Source organism: Coregonus lavaretus (genome assembly GCF_964263955.1).
Source record: "Coregonus lavaretus genome assembly, chromosome: 6".
Classification (NCBI taxonomy): Eukaryota; Metazoa; Chordata; class Actinopteri; order Salmoniformes; family Salmonidae; genus Coregonus; species Coregonus lavaretus.
Genome location: NC_139993.1, coordinates 29,911,145 through 29,932,691, shown reverse-complemented (window position 1 = coordinate 29,932,691; position 21,547 = coordinate 29,911,145). Strand labels below are relative to the sequence as shown.

General features: G+C 42.8%; 1 protein-coding gene across 1 annotated transcript; it reads left to right on the top strand.

Annotated features, from left to right (window-relative positions):
- The first annotated feature begins 6,448 nt into the window (after positions 1-6,448).
- Positions 6,449-20,371, top strand: LOC311131533 (mitotic interactor and substrate of PLK1-like). The gene is made up of 5 exons (XM_084164566.1): positions 6,449-6,505; positions 9,102-11,571; positions 16,443-16,699; positions 16,961-16,999; positions 17,113-20,371. The coding sequence occupies exons 2-5, from the start codon at positions 9,243-9,245 to the stop codon at positions 17,200-17,202; spliced, it is 2,715 nt and encodes a 904-aa protein (XP_084020692.1). The 5' UTR covers positions 6,449-6,505; positions 9,102-9,242; the 3' UTR covers positions 17,203-20,371.
- Positions 20,372-21,547: the final 1,176 nt, after the last annotated feature.

Here is a 21,547-nt window from a genome sequence, read left to right as displayed (position 1 = left end):
ATATCAACTACTGTGGAATTGGTGCATAGAGCATAGTCTGTTGTTTTCAACCTAGGCACAGCAGCGCATATACTAAACTGTGTTGCAAATACTGTAAGAAGTTGCTCCATTCAGACTTTTAGGATGAGTGCCATTTGGAGGGGCTTGGGGGTCATATGTCGCCCTCAGAGTTGGTGTGGGAGGAGCTTCACTTTAAGAGTATTTGGTTTCCTGTTTGAACCCTACTGTTAGGTCCTGGTTTTGTCATTTAAGGGAAACGAAACCAAACAAAGTTGAAGTAGGCCTATTTTTCATTCAGTGTATCTATCTATCAACATGCTTGACCTGAGGCAAAAAGCAGGGAATTTCAACGTTTTTACAGTCCAAGAAGTTGTCAAAATCATTTTCCACCGCAAGTGGTAAATTTCGCTCCAAATTCAATGTTGCAATTATTTGTTTATTTTCATGACAGAGAATAATAGATGTTTTTGCAGTGTAGCTAAATTTGAACAGCTGTATTTTACTTTTGTGTGCGTTTTTGCTGCATTATGAGTGCCTGTAGCTATAGAATATTTTACTTCTTACTTATTTTTGCCATCTTGGAGTCAAATTTCCAGCTGAGCTGAGGGTCATGTTATCATTGTCCAGTGTATTTTTCCAGTGGTGAGTTGAGTCAGTTGAGTTGGATTGGTCAAGCTAGGAGCCAGATCCTTTCAACCGACGCACTGACACGCTCATATGTAAACGTGGTCCATGTATTATTCGCATCCAGAATAAAACAAACATTTTGTTTTCAAAGATGGCTGAATAGTGGATGGTCTGCGTTATCTTGAAGTGAGTCAAAGAAGTGAGCTCTCTCTAGCAAGAGGTTGACCGACCTTGTGTAATGTTTGCCTAATCCTCGTTTAATATTGTTCCATGTATATTTGTACCTATCCATTGATATTTATAGAGCTCTATAGGTTATTTTAACGGTGCATGTCTTTGTGAGGGTTCAAATCAAGAACAGGATGGACATAGATACAACAAATCTAATAACAAGGTCTGATAAGCCTAGTCAGAATGATGCTGGTGAATCCAGTGCATTGTAGAAAAAACCCAAATGCAACATCTATTAATTTCAATTTCATCATGTAAGATATATAATGAAATAATCTATTTTGCCAATCCCCTTCAATCCCACCTCCTCCTGCGCGTTCAAATGGGCAGGGCAATCGTTGATATACAGACACATTCTCCAATATGCTGCTCAGCATCCAGCAAGGAGGAAGGAGCAGAAAAAGCTGACTCAGTGTACAGTAAACGGCGTCACATGTGACATGGTCTGACTCTGTAGCTCTTCGTCTCATGACGAGGGTACAGAAATGCGCGTTACTCTATAGGACAGTCACACTGTCAGTATGGGGTGTTGGTCTAGAAGGTGTCCGACAAATTACTGCCTTCGATCTGCTCAGACATCACTGAAGACCAGTCCTCGTCGAGTAATATTCCCACACTGCTAGATCCAAACCTATGCAAGAACTCCCATGCTAACGAATCATCATCTAGGTATAGCATTTAGGACTAGCTACTGCAGCAGTTAAGAGGCTTTTAGTTAATCAGTATATCACACAAAACATTATCTAAAGGGCCAAGCATTGAATCATGGCCCATCCCTTCCTTTGTATGTGTTTATAAGATTATGCCTTTTTATTTCTTAAATAACTTCTAGCTAACAGCTCACTACATATACAGTACATGTGGTTCAGTGGCTGTTGGCATAGTTTAGGTTGGTCAATTTCAATATAAAATGTGAAAAAATGATTTCATATGTTGGCACTGCCAACTTGGCTGCACATGACATGGTTGGGATGGTTAAATGTGGGTGGTGTGTTTCTGTGGTGCTAAATCATTGATACTGTCATATCTGACAGCTGAAGCTTAGATATTATTTTAGATATTATTTTCTGCAACTTGTGTTTCAAGAAAATCACAGATATTTATATTTGCAATAGGAAACAGTAGCAAGAGTCATTTGCTAGACACCTCAACAAGGAAGTGTTTAATTGGTTAAATTCCAAGATTATTTTAAGCAGAAACTATGTGTTCAGTTTTAAATGTTTTTCTTTTAAGATAACATTTGCAACATTAATCTCAAAATGGAAAAACATGAACCGTACAAATGCACTTAGGGTGGTCATACTGAAACGCAAGGCGTTCCTGGTCTAAGAATTCGCCCATACTATTAGAGTCAGAGAGAACATTGGTTACCTTAACAAAATCAAATTTGTCCATCCACTTTACAATGAAATATGGTGACACTTAAGAAGAGGACATGCATAATACCTTCTTAATATTTAGTTAGAGGAAAGAATTACTTGGCACTTTGGAAACAAGATGACACTGTGTTTATCGTATTTGCTCTATTGACACAGTACATTTTGCTTCATCAACAACTTTGAGCTTCAAGGTTAACAAATGTCAATGTCGTTCTTATGAAGGGTAATGAATGCCAATGTTGTTCTTATCAAGGGTAATGCATGGACACCTTCACTTGAAGTGCCCTCACTGAGCAGTAGCAGGAAGTTTTTCCTAACAACTGATGCAGGGTCAAATATTTGTCTATCCCTAATGTCTAAGGTTAGGATAGGGGTATAGGGTAATCCGATCTTAGATCTGTGGTGAAGGGTAACTTCTACCTCAAGCTCCTGTTGAATACCCAATACCCGTCCTTCCTCGGCCCCTCCCTCTTGCTGAGCTTGGTGCAGCAGCAGTGAGGGTTGTCGCCCCTGGCAACCCCAGCCCCTCCCACTCTCTGCACTGCCTGCACCATGGTTACCTCATGACTCTGCAGCAGCGTCCCCTGTTGGTTCTTATCAATATTTACATTCCAGTTCTGACTTTCTCTCTCTCTACAGACCCCCAATGCCTTGTTGTCTGGCCCCCGGCCAGGCATATTTTTTGTAAATGCATATATAAATATCTACATATAAATGTCCTTGTGCAAAACAAAATGTCTGTCGCTCTCTCGTCCTCTAGTGTAGACTCCTAGATCCCCGTCCCTTCCCCAGTGACTCTGCGCTCATGGCAGTCAGTCAGTGGAGGGCCCAGGTAATAGAGTGGGTGCCCATACACTGCTGCTTTCTTATTGCTTTGTTAGTTGTGAAGGTCTGCTTTCTTACGAACTGAAAAGTGCTGTAGAGGAAAGTGTTTGAAAAGACAAATAAAAATGTGATGTGCTTCAAAGGTCTCTCCCGGTCTCTGTTTTGTTTTTGTGTTCCCTCCCTCCATCTTGGAAATTGTTTTCACCTCAGTCAGTACAGATTTGTGAAAGTGTGTGTGGGTGTACGTGAGTGTGTGTGTGGGTGTCTTTAGCATCGGTTCATAGACTAAAGTTGAAATCCCCCTTGAGGTTTGTATCGCTCTCGAAGGCCTGCATTGTGAAATCCTCACAGTCCTTTCCTATGAACAAAGGTCCTGTCCACTTATCCACCACAATGCAATGTTTTTACACTGCTAATCTAAGACCTGCTGCACCATTGTCACGGCCATTGTCATTGACACAGTGACCTGGCTACACAGTCACAGTTGGCAGAGGCGGGACTTTGTGTGCGCGTGTACACGGATGGCTCCTCTTTTGTCCGGCATTTTGTGATGGTCAGCAGCATTCCAGTGCAATTCCCCTGCCCTCAGCAACACACACATGGCGGCCGCTGGAAAAAACAAGGGAGCAGTCACGCCACCCAACGCTTTGTGTCCTGGACCCCCCCCCTTACCCTCTCACTCCCCTCTTCACCCTCTCCCCCACCACAACCGGTCAATATCTCTGGACTAGCAGCTTTGATGGACAGGGGGTTGGGGGGAGGATGGAGAGGGCCGAGTGACAGATACTGTGTGTGTGGGGGGGGGGGGGGGTCTGGTAACAGGGAGGGGTCTGGTCAGGGCCAAACCCCAGACCAAAACACCAGCGGAGCCCGGAGACCCAGCTGTTAGGCTTAACACAGTAGGGGATACGAGGGGGGCGCAGATCGAGACGGTGCTAGACCATCTGCTTGAGGCGAGCCCGGGGTGGAATGCAGAACACCTGCTGGAGAACCCAGACGTCTAGGAGGGAGAACGCAGACGTCTAGGAGGGCAGGTCTAGAACCGAGAGGTGAGTTAAGGAATGGGGGGGGGTGGGGGGGGGGGGGTCTTTGATTAAGCTACTGAGGTATAGAATGGAAGTTCTTATTGAACTCTCCATATGGACATACATCCGTGTTATCCAGTTGTTGTTTTTTTTACTACCAGCCTATAATGTAAGCAGAGACTGATGCTCCATGAAGGATTACTTCTGGGATTATGATACATTCATTTTTACTTAGAAAATGAGCATGGAGACTTGCCATTGAGATGTGTTCAAAGAATGCTTGCAATAATCATGACCAAAAAATATAAGAATACTATTATGGTTCGGCACCAGAGATATTCCTAGTGTACTCAAATATGGACATTTGTGGAAAGTGGACAGTCATTTTTAATTGCCAGATGAAAAAAACTTCAGGGCTAATCAACCAAAAAAGCAACTGGAAGGTTCACCAAAATGTTAGTTTAATCAATGTTTTATTGATAAGTCCGGTTCTGTCTTACCCCAAAACGTATACATCAAATACAATGTACTGTCTTTCCAGTTGTTGACCCCTCTCCCTCCCTATTTCTCCCTCCCTATTTCTCCCTCCCTCTTTCTCTCTTTCTCTCTTCCTCTCTCTCTTCTCAGAATGAGCACACCTGGCCTGAGTTGATCTTGATTGCCCCCTGCACCTAGCCTTGAATCCTGTCACACAGAGAGCTGCCGAACACATTCACCAACACGCTGTTACACAGACAGACATACACTCACACTGTAGGATGTTCAAGTACACTCCTCCTTGGCAGGTGCTGTGTAACAGCATGGAGCATGAGACCAAGGTAAGACAACCCTTACCACAAACACAAAATGGCAGGTGTAGTTGCAACAATTTAAAAGGGATCCTGATTGTAGGCTAGCAATTTGTTTTGCTTTGACATCATTCTCAGTGTTTCCCCCCTCATTTACCAACAATCAACATTCCACACAGTTGGATCTGCATTGTTAATGTTTGTACCACAACCATTGCAGCCTAGATTCTTCTTATGGTATCCATGATCTTGATTTCTGTTTAAACAATGGCGTTCATTGGTTTAAAAGTAATTTTGGACAAATGCATCACAATAGTACCCACTTTAATGTCTATGGCATGTTTAATCTGTAATGCGTTCTATTCCTAGATTTTAAAACCATAGTGGTGTAAAGTAGATATACCTGTGCAATCAAACATTCCTAAGCTAACTGAGATCCATATTATATGTTTTTCATGACCCTTTCAAGTCTTTATTCAGAGTGATAAAGTTGATTGAGATACTCTAATGATTGGTGTACATGCACAAGGTAGTCACTAGAAAGCAGTAAAGCTATGTTCAGTGTGAACCTTCCCATTTCTCAAAGCGAATGCCCTCTATCAGGGGTGTCATGCAACCCAAAAATCAAACAAACAACATTTGTGAGGATGGCTGGGGGGTGGAAAGTGGAGAACACCTGAAACAGCTTTTTCCCTGCAACTTAGAGCCATAATCATTATGCTTAATTAGATGTAAAAAAAATATGTATATTTTTCTCTGCATATTTTACATTTACATTTTAGTCATTTAGCAGATGGTCTTATCCAGAGCAACTTACAGTTAGTGAGTGCATGAATTTTTTTTCATACTGGCCCCCTGTAGGAATCTAACCCACAACCCTCGCGTTGCAAACGCCATGCTCTACCAACTGAGCTACACGGGGCCACAATCTAAGTAATTCATATTTAGGCCATGATGACTCAAGCTCTTCCACTGGACTACCTGTAGCGGGGACATCATCCTCTCAGGTGAACTTCAACCCCAAAGGAAGATTATTCTTGAACAGTTCACAGGCAAGATATTGATGATGCCTCAGTACTTGTAAACAGTGTTCTTTTCTGTTCTTGTTTCCTTATGAGACCAATGATGGGTAAAGGGAATGGATATGTTTCCGTAAGTTTATCAACTCAGTGGTTATGAAGGAAAGGAGAAGGAAGCTTCTGCACTTGGACACAAAATTATTATCACCAGGAAATTAGCCTACTCTTTCCCTTAAGTCAGGGTTCTCCAACTCCAGTCCTCGAGAGTTACTGGGTGAGCAGGCTTTTGTTTCAGCCTAGCACTCACTGACCAGTTACAAATAATCAACTAATTGCGGTCTTCAGTTTGGACCACAGGTCATTTTAATCTGGGTCATCTTGTTTGATAGATTTGCATTGGCGATGTGAAAGGGTTTCTCTTCTCTCCCTATCTTGTTATAGCGGTCTGTCAGTCTCATGCACTTTTCCCTGTTCGGTCAGAGGGTGTGGCTTCAATAACTGACATGATATTGGCTGAACTTTGCCTGCGCTCTAGGGTGCTCAAAAGACAGACAGAGCGCGGGAGACAAGACAACAGAAAAACGTGTCTTGTTTGCGGTATACTAATTAAGGTAGGGTTCATTACTTCATTTTCCCAAATTATGAACTGTACTTTTGATCCAAATGCATTTCAACAGCATTATCGCTACTTATATTATCTATGAATTGTAAGCACTTTGGTTCAGTGGCAGTTGGGTGAGCAGGTGCATTAGTCTAGAAGAGACACTATGGTTGGATTTGCCATCTCGTCACACTGTCTACATTACTGAATAATGACCTCTACTTCTTTTCAATAGTTGATGTCAAATTAAACCCTTGTGCCTTGACTGAGGCAAGTAAGCCGAATGTAGGTCTATTTTTCTATACACCTTTTGTGTTTATCAAGTGGTGGCTGTTCTCCATGTTTCTCCAAATGCTACATCCTACCCTATTTGAAGAGTACCTTGCATACCCCCGGTCTCTGTAGCTACACAACTTATACCCATGGGAACACTCCAGTACATTAAAATGTCCTCTTTTTTTAATTAGTAGAGCTTTAATGAGCAGTTGGCATACTTGTCTTTCCAAGACCATGAAAACTGGTTTGAAATCTGTATGGTCGACAGTCATAAGCTGTAGGGTATGACATGTATTTGGGCATTTATTTCAGACAGTCGATGAGTAAATGTATTGGCCTTGAATAAGTCTAAAGGTTATGATAGGGAGGACTTATCTGTAGCGAAATCTTAATTTTGCCCTAATTTGTTGTATTATCTTGTGTGGTATATGCAACTTGCCTTTGGCCTTAGTTGATCCATGCCACAATAGGCACTTTGTTGACAGGGACTAATGTACGTTTTGTACATACATACACACACACACACACACACACCAGTGTGAGGTAATACATTAGTGGGGGCAAGGAGACTTGTGTATCTCCTGTCCCCCACAGATCGCTCCTCTTCTCTCTCAGCCAATGAGCAAAGGGCAGAGGAGCCGATTCGAGGAAGTGGCGCTGAAAAGAGCTTATCAGGGGTACACAGTCCACTGTCACACATGGTCACGCGCGCATACTCACACTGCAGGCTGCCTTAAAACTCTTGGGATAGTATGTAATGCACTGACGAGCAGTTACATATCTTGGTTATCTTAGCAGTTACACATCTGCTCGCTGTACTTTTCAGACTGTATGCCGTACCCATAAAGTTACCTTTTAACTCAAAATGGCCGTATATTTTCTGAAGAGCGTTTTCTGGGGTCAGCCAAAAGTCTTGGCATCTCAGGGAAGGTTCGGACTTGGTTTACTCCTGAAAGGTCCATTCGTCTAGTGTTGTGCATCTGACATGATTAGTTAATAATTCTGTGTCAGCAGGGTTACAATGAGAATCGTGAAATGCAGGATTGTTCTGTCGATGTCAATTTTAAATGACAGAATGTTGAATGGAGTGGCAGCTTCCAGGGGCTATAGGTTTTACTCATTAGCCAACATGCTCGAATAGCAATGAGCATGTTATGCTATAGTATGTTGTCATCCCAAAAGTACTATAGAGATTCTATGTGATATTCCTAGTATTGCTAGTTGCCATTAAATATTTTCCTTTTAATCCTTTGTGTGGCATATTAAAATGATTGACAAGTCAACCCGCCATTGCACCCAGCCTCCAGTGTAGTTAGTAGTTCGTTTTACATCAGTTTATTGAAGAGGAACTTAACTGTTTTCATTGGCCAAGACTATCTAATATCCTGCTCTAGTGCCAGTACTCCCACCTCCAGATGAGTTGTGCGAGAAAGGAGTGAACACATTCCTCTCTCACTCCCTCATGGTTCTTCATATATCTTCTGATAACTAGGCACTTTGAAAAGGTATTGTAGCTGCACACTCTAGGTCAGGGTTCTCCAACCCTGTTCCTGGAGCGCTACCCTCCTGTAGGTTTTCCCTCCCACTCCAGTTGTAACTAACCTGATTCATTTTATCAACCAGCTAATTATTAGAATCTGATGCGCTAAACCTACAGGATGGTAACTCTCCAGGAACAGGGTTGGAGAACCCTGCTCTATGTATATCATGGCTGCAGGTTAAGATTAATCCATTGCTTGAATAAATTGATAACAGTTGATAATCAATAAGTACACTGAACAAAAATATAAACACAACATGTAAAGTGTTGGTACCATTTCCATACGCACATAAAGCTTATTTCTCTCAAATGTAGTGCACAAATGTGTTTACATCCCTGTTAGTGAGCATTTTTCATTTGCCAAGATAATCCATCCACCTGAAAAGTTTGGCATATCAAGAAGCAGATTAAATGGTATGATTATTACACAGGTGCACGTTGTGCTGGGGATAATAAAAGGCCACCCTAAAATGTGCAGTTTTGTCACACAACACAATGTCACAGATGAAAAGTGTTATGCTACTAATTTCATTTTGGTGCCACAAGCTGTATTCTGTAATGTCTGTGAAGTGGGAATAACAGCCATTGTCACTGTATGCAAAGATGTAGCTACTCCAAAAGTGTCTTCAATAAAATCTTGAATTGTAATTATGATAATTTGGACAGGAGGGCTTGTTTGATTGGTTATAACGACCCAGTTGCCACTTGACCATTAATCTTTCTTAATTATTATGTTGCTTAAGTGATGACCCATTGGCCTATTTTTAAAAAAAACAATTATTGGTTGCAGAGACTCTCAGTTGCTGCACCTGACGATTCCCAGGATGTGTTGACCCAGGAGGAGGGAGACCAGATAGTGTGCCAATCTCACCAGCTTCCTGCCTCAGAAATCTCACCGTCTACACAGGAAGACGCCACATTCCAAGGAACCATGGAAAGCACACCCAGAAAGTGGGTGCTTCAGCCCATGTCACCCAAACTGGAGCTGGCAGTAGACCTTCGCACCATGCTCAGCCCCACCACCGATGAGCCCTTTAGCCTGGACCGGAACTGGATCTACAACCGGAATGGCAACTCTTCGGCTTTCAGTTTTGACAGCATATCCGTGACCCGCACCCAGTCCACGGTCATCGTATCCTCCCAGCAGAAGGTGTCGTCCCGGGATGTGGTGGTGCAGTCCAGGCAGGTGGCGGTGTCAGAGGAAGATGGCGGCAACACCAGCGAAGACTGGCAACCCAGTAGCCCTAGCAGTCCTGGCAGCACGGGCTCCCAACGTGGCTTCTACTCCTTTGTGGATGATCCTGCGAGCCCAGAGGCGGAGATGAACGAAGCCTGGATGGTGTCCCCAGAGAGACAAGCCAAGTTGGCTACCCTGAAAGAGGAAAGCAGCTTCAAACTGCAGACATACGCTGGTGGGAAGAAGCCAGGGAGTCTGTTTGAGGAGGACGAGGACTCCCGCTACCAGGTGAACACCAACAATGGTGCCCAATTGAAGGCAGAGGAGGAGGAGAAGCAGCTTAGGCAGGAGATCATCCACGGTCAAGCCCCCAAAAAGACTGCCACATTCAGGGAGCAGTGGAGTGCACTGGAAACCCTGGATCTCAGCAAGTCACCCAACAAGTTGCTCGAAGGGTTCAGCTTGTGCTACGGGCCAAGCAGCACCAAATCTGAGCACACACCAGCAGCCGAGCCAGGCACCATCGACAACGAGCAGATCAACTTCAGCGCAGCACGGGAGCAGTTCCTAAAGATGGAACAGTCGAGGCTCAACCCCTTCCTGCAGAGTCCCAGCTCTCTAAAACCACAAAGAAGACTGTGGCAGTCAGAAGACAGCTTGCTATCACCAAGGAGTGAGAAAAAAGATTACCACCCTGCGGAATGGTTTAACCAAAGTCTGACCCCAGTGAAACGTCAGGACAAAGGGAAAGTCGTCACTGGCAGAAAGGTGACATTGTATTGCACAGAGGAGAGGGTAACCAAGAGGCAGAGTAGCCTGTTTGATGAATTTGACTCTGGACTGGAGGATCTATCGGGGGACCCAAGTGTTGGCTACACAAGTGACGGAAGCATGTCCAATGACAACCCTCAGCCAGAAAGCAAGGGGACCCAATCGGCAAGTGGTTACAGAGAAACACCCATCGAGAGGGAGATTCGTATCGCTCAGGAGAGAGAAGAGAGTCTAAGGCGATTGCGGGGCATCAAGCACACCGACGTCCAGGAGATGGTGGAGATCAAGACCAAGTCTCTGCTCTCCCAGCCTACACCGCCATTGATGCCTGTCAAGGCAAAAGAGAAGAACCGGGTGAGCTTCTTCATCCAGCACGAGATCGAAAAGGACAGCCAGAGGGAAGAGGACCTGCTGCACCAGGGGAGAGTCCCAGGTCTGTATGACCGGAGAACTCCCCAGGAACTGGAGGATAGGAGGAAGATCTTTGAGCTGCGAGACCAATCTGGAGCCGAGGAGAAGAGGAAAAGGGCTTGGTCATCACCCGGGGTCATTGTGAGGAGTAGCAGCTCAGATACGGAAGGCTATCCTTCCCCTTGCTGCCCTCACCGGCACTCAAAAGAGACTGAGCTGTACATCAGCAGCATGAGCGCCTCTCCAAGCGTCAATACCACCAGCAAAGGCTGGGGTTCAGAGTCCCAAGACCTCACCAGAGTACTGCCAAGTATCTTCCCAGAGGACAGCGTCATGTTGAAAGGCCATGAGACCACAAAGGCGGCAAGCTCTGAAGTCACAGTGGTGGTGAAGACAATAAATACTAGCGAAATAGTAGATTACCCATCGTGGATAGTGGAAAGAAAGAAGCCAGTTCCAGCCAGTGGCTCCTCGGCTAAAGAAGCCTCCTCTTCACCCTCTTCATCCTCTCCCTCCTCCCCTACACCCACTGCTTTTGCAGTGCAGGGGTCTGAACCTAGTGATAAGCCTATTCCAACCTGGAGGGCGCACCTGGATTCTGGCGGCCTGCGACATCGAAGACCCAACACTCCTGATATTATCCAGAAGGAAATTGAGCAGGATCTGAAACGTGAGCAGGAGCTCCGGGAACTGCGAGAATCCAGTGGCCTGTCCGCCTCTATGGAAGGAAACTTGGACTGTGTAGAACGAGACGCTAAAGACTCATATCAATCGCAAAGCCTGCAAAGGGTAATCGTGAAACAGGAAGAGTCTGTCTTCTCTGAGAGCCCTTCACTTCCAGTAGAGCAGACGAGCTTGGCCAGACGGTCCTACTCCTCTATCACTCCAGTATCAATGCTAGGTAGGATGGTTCAGTCAATTTAATCATACACAAATCTATACAATTACAAGACTATGTAACTGAGGAATTATTCATGATGGCAATATCATATTCTTGTTTTTGGCTTGATTTAAGCAAATGTCTACATGCACCAAATGTCTTCACAATTCTAGCTTTAATGGATGTTGCATAACATTATTGTTTACTGTTGGCTTTCCTAGACTGGAAGAAATGACAAACTTAATTAGAACCTGAACTTTGGTCATATATGGGCAGAGGAACCAATGCGGTGTTACCAGCCATGATTAATCATTGACACAAAGGATATTATTTTGCATCCAAAAGGCTGAAATAAGACAAAAACATTGCTGCTTTTACTTGGAGTTGATGCACTGAAATGTAGTGGTTCAAGGCCCAGTGCGGTCAAAAACGTGATTTTCCTGTGTTTTATACATATTTACACACAGAGGTTGGAATGATACTGTGAAAATGATGATAATGCCCTTTTAGTGTAAGAGCTGTTTGAAAAGACTACCTGAAATGTCTGCCTGTTTTGGTGGGACTGAGTTTTGGCCTGCCTGGTGACATCACTAGGCGGAAAATTAGTTAATAGAGCAATAAGAAAGAGTTCCAAACCCCTCTGCCAGTAAGAGCTAGTTTCAGTTTTCCCCTCCCCACTCAGACCACTCCCACAGCCCTAGCAAAACTCTTGCCTGAGAAATTGTTCTTAGCTAAGAAGCTTTCTGTTTCTTTTTGACAATTTTCATTGAAAACAATCACAGTAAGGTACTTAATTATTACCCAGAAATGATTTGATATTGAGATAAAAACGTCTGAACCTTTTTAAGATCACTCTACAGCCAGTCACATTAAAGGCCTAATTCAGCTGTTTTTATGTCAATATCAAACAGTACCTTACTGTAATAGTTTCCCATAAATATTGTCAAAAATAAACAAAAATAGCGTTTTAGCAAAACTTTCTCAAGCAAGAATTTAGCTAGGACTGCTTGGGAGTGGTCGAGTGGGGAGGGGAAAACTGAAAACTAGCTCTTATTGGCAGAGATGTTTGGAACTCTCTTTGTTATTGGTCTATTAGCCTAAACTCCACCCATGCAAAACCTGCTGATTTAGAAGGTCATGTGTAGATTGTATTTTCAAATGGCAACTATGAGGAAATAACACTGATCAACTTTTACACTTTCATATGCAAAAGTCTGTGGACACCCCTTCAAATTAGTAGATTTGGCTATTTCAGCCACACCCATTGCTGACGGGTGTATAAAACTGAGCACACAGCCATAGACAAACAGAGACAAACATTGGCAGTAGAATGGCCTTACTGTGAAGAGCTCAGTGACTTTCAACGTGGTACCGTCATAGGATGCCACCTTTCCAACAAGACAGTTCGTCAAATTTCTGTAAGTGCTGTTATTGTGGAGTGGAAACGTCTAGGAGCAACAACGGCTCAGCCACGAAGTGGTAGGCCACACAAGCTCACAGAACAGGACCGCCAAGTGCTGAAGCAAGTACAAATTGCCTGTCCTGTGTTGCAGTACTCACTACAGAGTTCCAAACTGCCTCTAGAAGTAACGTCAGCACAAGAACTGTTCGTCGGGAGCTTCATGAAATGGGTTTCCATGGCCAAGCAGCCGCACACAAGTCTAAGATCACCATGAGCAGTGCCAAGCATCGACTGGAGTGGTGTAAAGTTTGCCGCCATTGGAGCAGTGGAAACGCCTTCTCTGGAGTGATGAATCACGCTTCACCATCTGGTAGTCCGAGGACGAATCTGAGAATGGCGGATAACAGGAGAATGCTACCTGTCCGAATGCATAGTACCAACTGTAGAGTTTGGTGGAGGAGGAATAATGGTCTGTGGCTGTTTTTCATGGTTCAGGCTAGGCCCCTTAGTTCCAGTGACAGGAAATCTTAACGCGACAGCATACAATGACATTCTAGACGATTCTGTGCTTCCAACTTTGTGCCAACAGTTTGGGGAAGGCCCTTTACTGTTTCAGCATGACAATGCCCCTGTGCACAAAGCGAGGTCTGTACAGAAATGGTTTGTCAAGATCGTTGTGGACCCTGACCTTAATGCAATCGAACACCTTTGGGATGAATTGGAACGGCGACTGCAAGCCAGGTCTAATTGCCCAACATCAGTGCCCGACCTCACTAATGCTTTTGTGGCTGAATAGAAGCAAGTCCCCGCAGCAATGTTCCAACATCTAGTGGAAAGCCTTCCCAGAAGAGTGGAGACTGTTATAGCAGCAAATGGGGGACCAACTCCATATTAATGCCCATGATTTTGGAATGAGATGTTCGACGAGCAGGTGTCCACATACTTTTGGTCATGTAGTGTAGTTTCATCAGCTGTTGTACAATATGATACAAAACACAGGAAAAACAGAATTTTGACAGCACTGGGCCTTTTAAAACTAGTGTTAAGGCAAGATAATCTAAAATGTCTACAACAGGAGCCTCTTTAACATCATGCAACTCGCTTCCCAAACTGATATTCCTACCGCAGTAGTGACGTTGGATGCAGAGATGCCATTTGACAGTCAATATGACCTTCCTGAACTTGGCACTCGAGGAATTCGATTTTAGTGTGTGTATGTGTATATATATATATATATATATATATATATATATATATATATATATTACACAGTGAGGGTAAAAAAGTATTTGATCCCCTGCTGATTTTGTACGTTTGCCCACTGACAAAGACATGATCAGTCTATAATTTTAATGGTAGGTTTATTTGAACAGTGAGAGACAGAATAACAACAAAAAAATCCAGAAGAACGCATGTCAAAAATGTTATAAATTGATTTAGCATTTTAATGAGGGAAATAAGTATTTGACCCCTCTGCAAAACATTACTTAGTACTTGGTGGCAAAACCCTTGTTAGCAATCACAGAGGTCAGACGTTTCTTGTAGTTGGCCACCAGGTTTGCACACATCTCAGGAGGGATTTTGTCCCACTCCTCTTTGCAGATCTTCTCCAGACCTTAATCCACAGATTTTCTATGGGATTAAGGTCTGGAGACTGGCTAGGCCACTCCAGAACCTTAATGTGCTTCTTCTTGAGCCACTCCTTTGTTGCCTTGGCAGTGTGTTTTGGGTCATTGTCATGCTGGAATACCCATCCACGACCCATTTTCAATGCCCTGGCTGAGGGAAGGAGGTTCTCACCCAAGATTTGACGGTACATGGCCCCTTGGTATTCTTGGGGTCATAGGCAGCATTCCTCTTCACGGCGAGTTGAGTTGATGCCAAAGAGCTCGATTTTGGTCTCATCTGACCACAACACTTTCACCCAGTTCTCCTCTGAATCATTCAGATGTTCATTGGCAAACTTCAGACGGGCCTGTATATGTGCTTTCTTGAGCAGGGGGACCTTGCGGGCGCTGCAGGATTTCAGTCCTTCACGGCGTAGTATGTTACCAATTGTTTTCTTGGTGACTATGGTCCCAGCTGCCTTTAGATCATTGACAAGATCCTCCCGTGTAGTTCTGGGCTGATTCCTCACCGTTCTCATGATCATTGCAACTCCACGAGGTGAGATCTTGCATGGAGCCCCAGGCTGAGGGAGATTGACAGTTCTTTTGTGTTTCTTCCATTTGCGAATAATCGCGCCAACTGTTGTCACCTTCTCACCAAGCTGCTTGGCGATGGTCTTATAGCCCATTCCAGCCTTGTGTAGGTCTACAATCTTGTCCCTGACATCCTTGGAGAGCTCTTTGGTCTTAGCCATGGTGGAGAGTTTGGAATCTGATTGCTTCTGTGGACAGGTGTCTTTTATACAGGTAACAAGCTGAGATTAGGAGCACTCCCTTTAAGAGTGTGCTCCTAATAATCTCAGCTTGTTACCTGTATAAAAGACACCTGGGAGCCAGAAATCTTTCTGATTGAGAGGGGGTCAAATAGTTATTTCCCACATTAAAATGCAAATCAATTTATAACATTTTTGACATGCGTTTTTCTGGACTTTTTTGTTGTTATTCTGTCTCTCACTGTTCAAATAAACCTACCATTAAAATTAGACTGATCATTTCTTTGTCAGTGGACAAACGTACAAAATCAGCAGGGGATCAAATACTATTTTCCCTCACTGTATGTATGTATGTATGTATGTATGTATGTGTGTATATATATATATATATATATATATATATATATATATATATATATATATATATATATATATATATATATATATATATATTACACACACAGAAATGGTTTAAACTTTTCTCTAGCTCCCCACAAGCCTCGGTAATTACTAATAATATAATCTCAAGGCCTTTCAAACTACCCTTGGCTGCTGCGGTTCGCCAAAACAGTTCAATTATAGGCATCCGATCCCCAAACATAACTCCCAAAAAAGTATTTACGCTGATATTCTGATGTTCGTACAAGAACCCAATCGATCATTAGAAAACGTGCTCTCGACAATCAACATATTCGGCAGTATATCGGGATATAAGATTAACTGGCACAAATCAGAGAACCTCCTCCATAAATCAATTTAACTGGGACTAGCCAAAACTCTCCCCTGCAGATGGTAATTTCTTGGAGTGCAAGTACCGCATAGGCTAGATAAATTATATATATTTGACATGATGAATTTGCACCATATTCAAAATAACAATTCCACTTTGACGTAATGGGGTATTTTGTGTTTGTGTAGGCCAGTGACACACAAACTCAATGTAATCAATTTTACATTCCGGCTGTATCACGTGGAAAAAGTCAAGGGGTGTGAATACTTTCGGAAGGCACTGTAGTTTCATGTTGCATTCAATCTACATTTCAAATGTACTCTTTACAAGCATGTATGTGTTAACTCAATGTTTATTTCTCTATTCCCCTCCCGATAAAGCGGACAGCGCATCGCCCTTTCCCGCCTCCATTCGTCCCACTGCTCGTCTTCCCTCCTTTTCCATAGTGACTGCCCAGCCATGGGGCTCCCAATGGCCCACCTCCACTGTGGTGAGCAGGGTTGCCCCTCTGTTGCCTGCTAGCCCATGGGCAGAGATGGGTGGCTCCCCTGGGACTCCCACGCAAAAGGGCTTTACCGAAACCCTACTAGAGGACTTTGAAGAGAGGAGAGTCAAACTGAAGCTGGAAGAGAATGCTGTGAGGAAATACTGTATTGGACACAGAGGGAGTTATTGATGTTGTCTACATACATTGAAAATCCATTATAGACACACATAAGACAACTTTTAGGCATAGTTTGGAAAGAAATACAGCAATACAATATGCCTACAAAAGAGTACTAATAGTGTTGGAGAAACCATATACATCTTGTGAGATTTCTCAATTCATAGGTTTTATATCCTACAATGATAGTGTGCTAGTTGCTAAATTGGACATTTTCTTTTCTGTTACCTCTAGTATGCAGGAATTCAGCCTACTGACGATGTGAACAATGAGGTAATTGGTTGCTTTTCTCTCTGTTGATATGCATTGAATCACTTGTCATTTGTCTCCGAGAAGGCCTTTATCACAGGTCCAATATGATGTTGCTGCTATTTCATCCATTGCAGGTCTTGGAGGCGACCCGTGTCACCAGGCACAAAAACAAGCGGGCACTGCGCTGGGAGGCTGGCGACTACACCAATGAGGACGGCCAATGAGTCTACCAGCCCTCTCCACTGGAGGGCATGGTGAGAGAGGGCAGAAAGGAGAAGAGATGAACAACAGGCATTTTAGGGAAGTTGTCCCATCTCAGCACATATTAATATACTCTGTCTACACACTAACTGGCTGAACTAATGATTGGTGCACTCTGTGATAACCCCCCGTCCATCAACATCTGGCAACTGAGCCTTGCCCCGACTAGAGCAGGTACCCTTTCACGATTTATAAGCGAGAGACAAGTGAACTGAAAAAAAGATTTAATAAAGATGGGACAGGTTTTAGCTGAGGCAGAAAATGGTCCAAATGCCATCATAGGTGGATTGTAAACGGAATGGAATTTAAGAGGAGTTCTGCGCCTGCTTAGAATGCATTGCCTTGTTTTGGGATGAAACGGTGTATGACTTCTTTTTAAGTCTGGCAATCACTGCTAGGTAGCTTTGATCAGGCCCATCTGCCCTCAAAAGTATAGAAAATGAGTGAGGGAGCTATTTTTGTCTTGTCAGTTGTGCTTTGCAAAGCAAAAACAAACAAGAAACCAATCGGATATCCATTATGTATTTAATAAAGTTAACATTTCTAAAACAATATCCAGTCCAATGAAGCACTTGCAGTACCGTCTTCAAGAAATGTTGACTTTTGTCTAATTTAATATGAAATAATATCTAATAAAGAGTTAGCTACAGCTGATACCAGTATGTTTGTTTTTAATTTGACAAGAATGTGCTTTGAGAGCAGAAATTTGTGTAAGACTTGTTACATAAACCTGCCAGGTCCTTATGTAATTATTTCCTTTCTTGGGTAATGTGCTATATGAATGTAGCCTAGCAGTTAAAAGCCTTGGGCCAGTAACCGAAAGGTCGCTGGTTTGAATCTTCGAGCAGTCTAGGTGAGAGAATCTGGCGATGTGCCCTTCAGCAAGACACTGAACCCTAATTGCACCTGTAAGTTGCTCTGGATAAGAGGGTCTGTTAAATTACTAAAATGTAATGTAAGTTCAATGACAAACAAGTTTAATCACTCTCAACCTGACTGTTGCAACATGACAATATCTGGTTTTGATGGAGAGACTATGGTAAGACATACTGCTGAGAATAGCCCAGGGAATGTAGATGTGATAAGCGATTCAACTCTGCTACATTTGGTGGCAGCGGTGGGATCCACTGCCTAAACGAGCAGCGATTTCAAATCGGATGCATTGTAGATGAAGTTGATCAAATAGAGAATCTCCAAACTGATTCAAATGGAGTAAGACATTGCCATCTGCTGGGCAGTCACGAACTGATTGTAGGGGATTTGAGAGTTTAACTAATGTTGAAACTACAAAAGTATGGCCAGAAGTATGTTGACACCCCTTCAAATTTGTGGGTTCAGCTATTTCAGCCACACCCATTGCTGCCATATATGTTCAAGCAGATTTAAGTCAAAACTGTAATTTGGCCAATCAGGAGCATTCACTCTCTTGGTAAGTAACACCCTTGTAGATTTGGCATTGTGTTTTAAGGTATTGTCCTGCTGAAAGGTGAATTCATCTCCCAGTGTCTGGTGGAAAGCAGACTGAACCAGGTTTTTGCCTGTGCTTAGCTCCATTCCTAGTCCTTAACAATTACAAGCATACCCATAACATGCTTGAAAATATGCAGTGGTACTCTGTAATGTGTTGTATTGGATTTGCCCCAGACATAACACTGTATTCAGGACAAAAAGGTAATTGCTTTGCCACATGTTTTGCAGTATTACTTTAGTGACTTGTTGCAAACAGGATGCATGTTTTGGAATATTTTTATTCTGTACAGGCTTCTGTTCACTCTGTCAACTACGTTAGTATTGTTTAATCAATTTTAAATTCATGCTGTAACACAATGTGGAAAAAGTCAAGGGGTGTGAATACTTTCTGAAGGCACGGTATACTACAGTATGCTTAAGTTTGAACAGGTCAGACTACCTAATTTTGGTCTCCCCATTGCCGACCGTTGGTGAGCAGGCAAAAGGTGAGGCTGGAGGTAAGCCTTTGCCAGCGCCCCATTGATGAGCATGGCAGGGTAGATCAGCTCATGCTCACAGCAAGGGCATATCTGTGTAACGCTGAGGGTCCCCTTGCTGGTCTTCTATGTTGCATGTTCGGCTGCAAACTGGACATCTCTCAAACAACTGCAGCAGGCAATCCTCCTAAACTATGCATTAAGTTTGGGAAACCCTGAGCTAGCCTCTAGCTCGCTAGCCTGCCTTGCTAGATGATCAAATTACATTACATAACCAGCTACATGTATGAACAGCTAGCTAAGTGAATCAAATATAATAAGCTAACTTATTAGCTAGCTATCTTGATTTGTATCATTGTAAATTAAAAACACAAGCTACAAATGTATTTGTAGATAACAGCCATGGAAGGGGGTGAAAGGACTGCAGCTCCAGCTGTCAGGAAAGCGAGTAGGGCTGGATAGGGCAGGTTATTTTGTGGGAGGACATTATGAAAATATTCTCCAGTTCCAGACCCTAGTAAGGACAACTATTAGGACAGAGATAATAGCAACATAATTTTCAGTGCTGTCTAATTCTGTGATGTTTTCTGTCAGATACGGAGAGCTGTGAAAGCCTGTCCGCAGAGGAAGAGGTCCCAATGAATGTCCCAAGAGACTAAGGGTATATCCTTGTATACCACAGGTTATATGTGTACCTATTAGCAAATGTTGTATACAGTTATTAAACATTGCACAATGTATAACCCTATTACAACTGGAGCAGGGCAACCCTGCTTCTGGAGGTCTGCTGGCTTCTGTTCCAGTCCAGCATTAACACCTGATTCAATCGATAATAAAGTGTTCTATTGCTGGGTTGGAATAGAAGTCTGATCACCCAGTAGATCAGGGATCAGTGAAGCAAGGTTAGCCAATGCTGGTATGGACTTTTCTGCTTCACCTGAAATTATGCTTTACTAATACATAAGTTGCTTTGGATAAAAGTGTCTGCTAAATGGCATATATTGTTATATTATACAATGCTTTCAGAAAGTATTCACACCCCTTGACCTTTTAGTGGGATTTTAATGGATTTAATTGTAATGTTTTGTCAATGAGCTACACAAAATACTATGTAATGTTAAAGTGGTAAATAAAACACTAATATATCTTGGTCGTCAAAAAGAAAGGAGGACCAAGGCATTCTTCATTTAATTAATTAAAATGCCTTTATTTGTATGGCATGTTCAATAGAAACAAGATTTTTTTTTTAATCCGACGCGTTTCGGCTGCATGGCCTTCGTCAGGGAGTACAAAGAAATAATACAATGTCCTCTTTTGAACAGCTTTTCCAATTAGCCCTAATTTGAAGAGGGAGTGGTTACAAAGTTGATTGGACACACCTAGTAAGCAATCCTATACACATTAACAAGTGAAATACTGTAACTATGTTATCATACAAATACAACTCCAAGTTAGAAGTATCAGAACACTTAGAAAGGTAGTTCTAACCTTAAATATGACTAGGAAAAGTGTCAAAAATAAGAAAGCAATATATTCCATAGTACACTAGAAAACAGCAAAACATGAACAACAACAGTCTAAACATAGCTGAGGGCAAATGAGCACAATGTCCACTAGATGACAGCAAATGGACCTATCACAACCCTACAGAAAGGGTGAGAAATCCATATCTTCATTTAAACCAGGGTATTTAGTGGCCTGTAGTTTGTAAAACCAAAAACTTTCCCTTTGGTTTAACTGTTTCAGACGGTCCCCTTTTCTAATAGAGGCCGGAATATGATCAATACCCATAGCTTGTAGGGAGGCAGGGTTACCATGGTGTAAGGACTTGTAGTGCCTTGCCATGGGGTAGTCTTCATTGCCTACCCGTATGGCGTATTTGTGTTCCGCTAAGCGGTCTTGAAGGCATCTCTTTGTCCGTCCAATGTAGAACACCTTGCACTGTGGAAATTGTGAGAGCAATAATTTAATCATTTTTCAATTTTATTGCATGAATTCACAATGGAAATACAACATATCTTGACATGCTATATAATTTGAACACGTCAGTGCATTTGTTACGATAATCCATATAAAGTAAAGTACAGTAATTTGTTAATGCTGTAGGTGTAAGTGGAGGGTCGGATTTACGTACAGAATAATACGAAATGCTCTGAGACCAGGTTGGCATTTTACACCTGGATTTGTTAGCAGTCAATATCAACTAGGGATATCATGTCATATTGTCACTTCTCTGGAATCCAGCGCAAGTAGGATCATACGGCCTACCTTTAGGCCTATTGCAGGAGGTTGCAGGATCAGACCGAAAGCACGATCTGTCTTTATTATTTTTCTTCCTCACAAATATTGTAATCAATTCACC

Coding starts and splice junctions, on each gene's coding strand:
- LOC311131533 (XM_084164566.1), top strand. CDS start 9,243: ATGGAAAGCACACCCAGAAAGTGGGTGCTTCAGCCCATGTCACCCAAA. Junction 11,572..16,442: donor CACTCCAGTATCAATGCTAG/GTAGGATGGTTC, acceptor CTCCCGATAAAG/CGGACAGCGCATCGCCCTTT. Junction 17,000..17,112: donor CTGACGATGTGAACAATGAG/GTAATTGGTTGC, acceptor CATCCATTGCAG/GTCTTGGAGGCGACCCGTGT.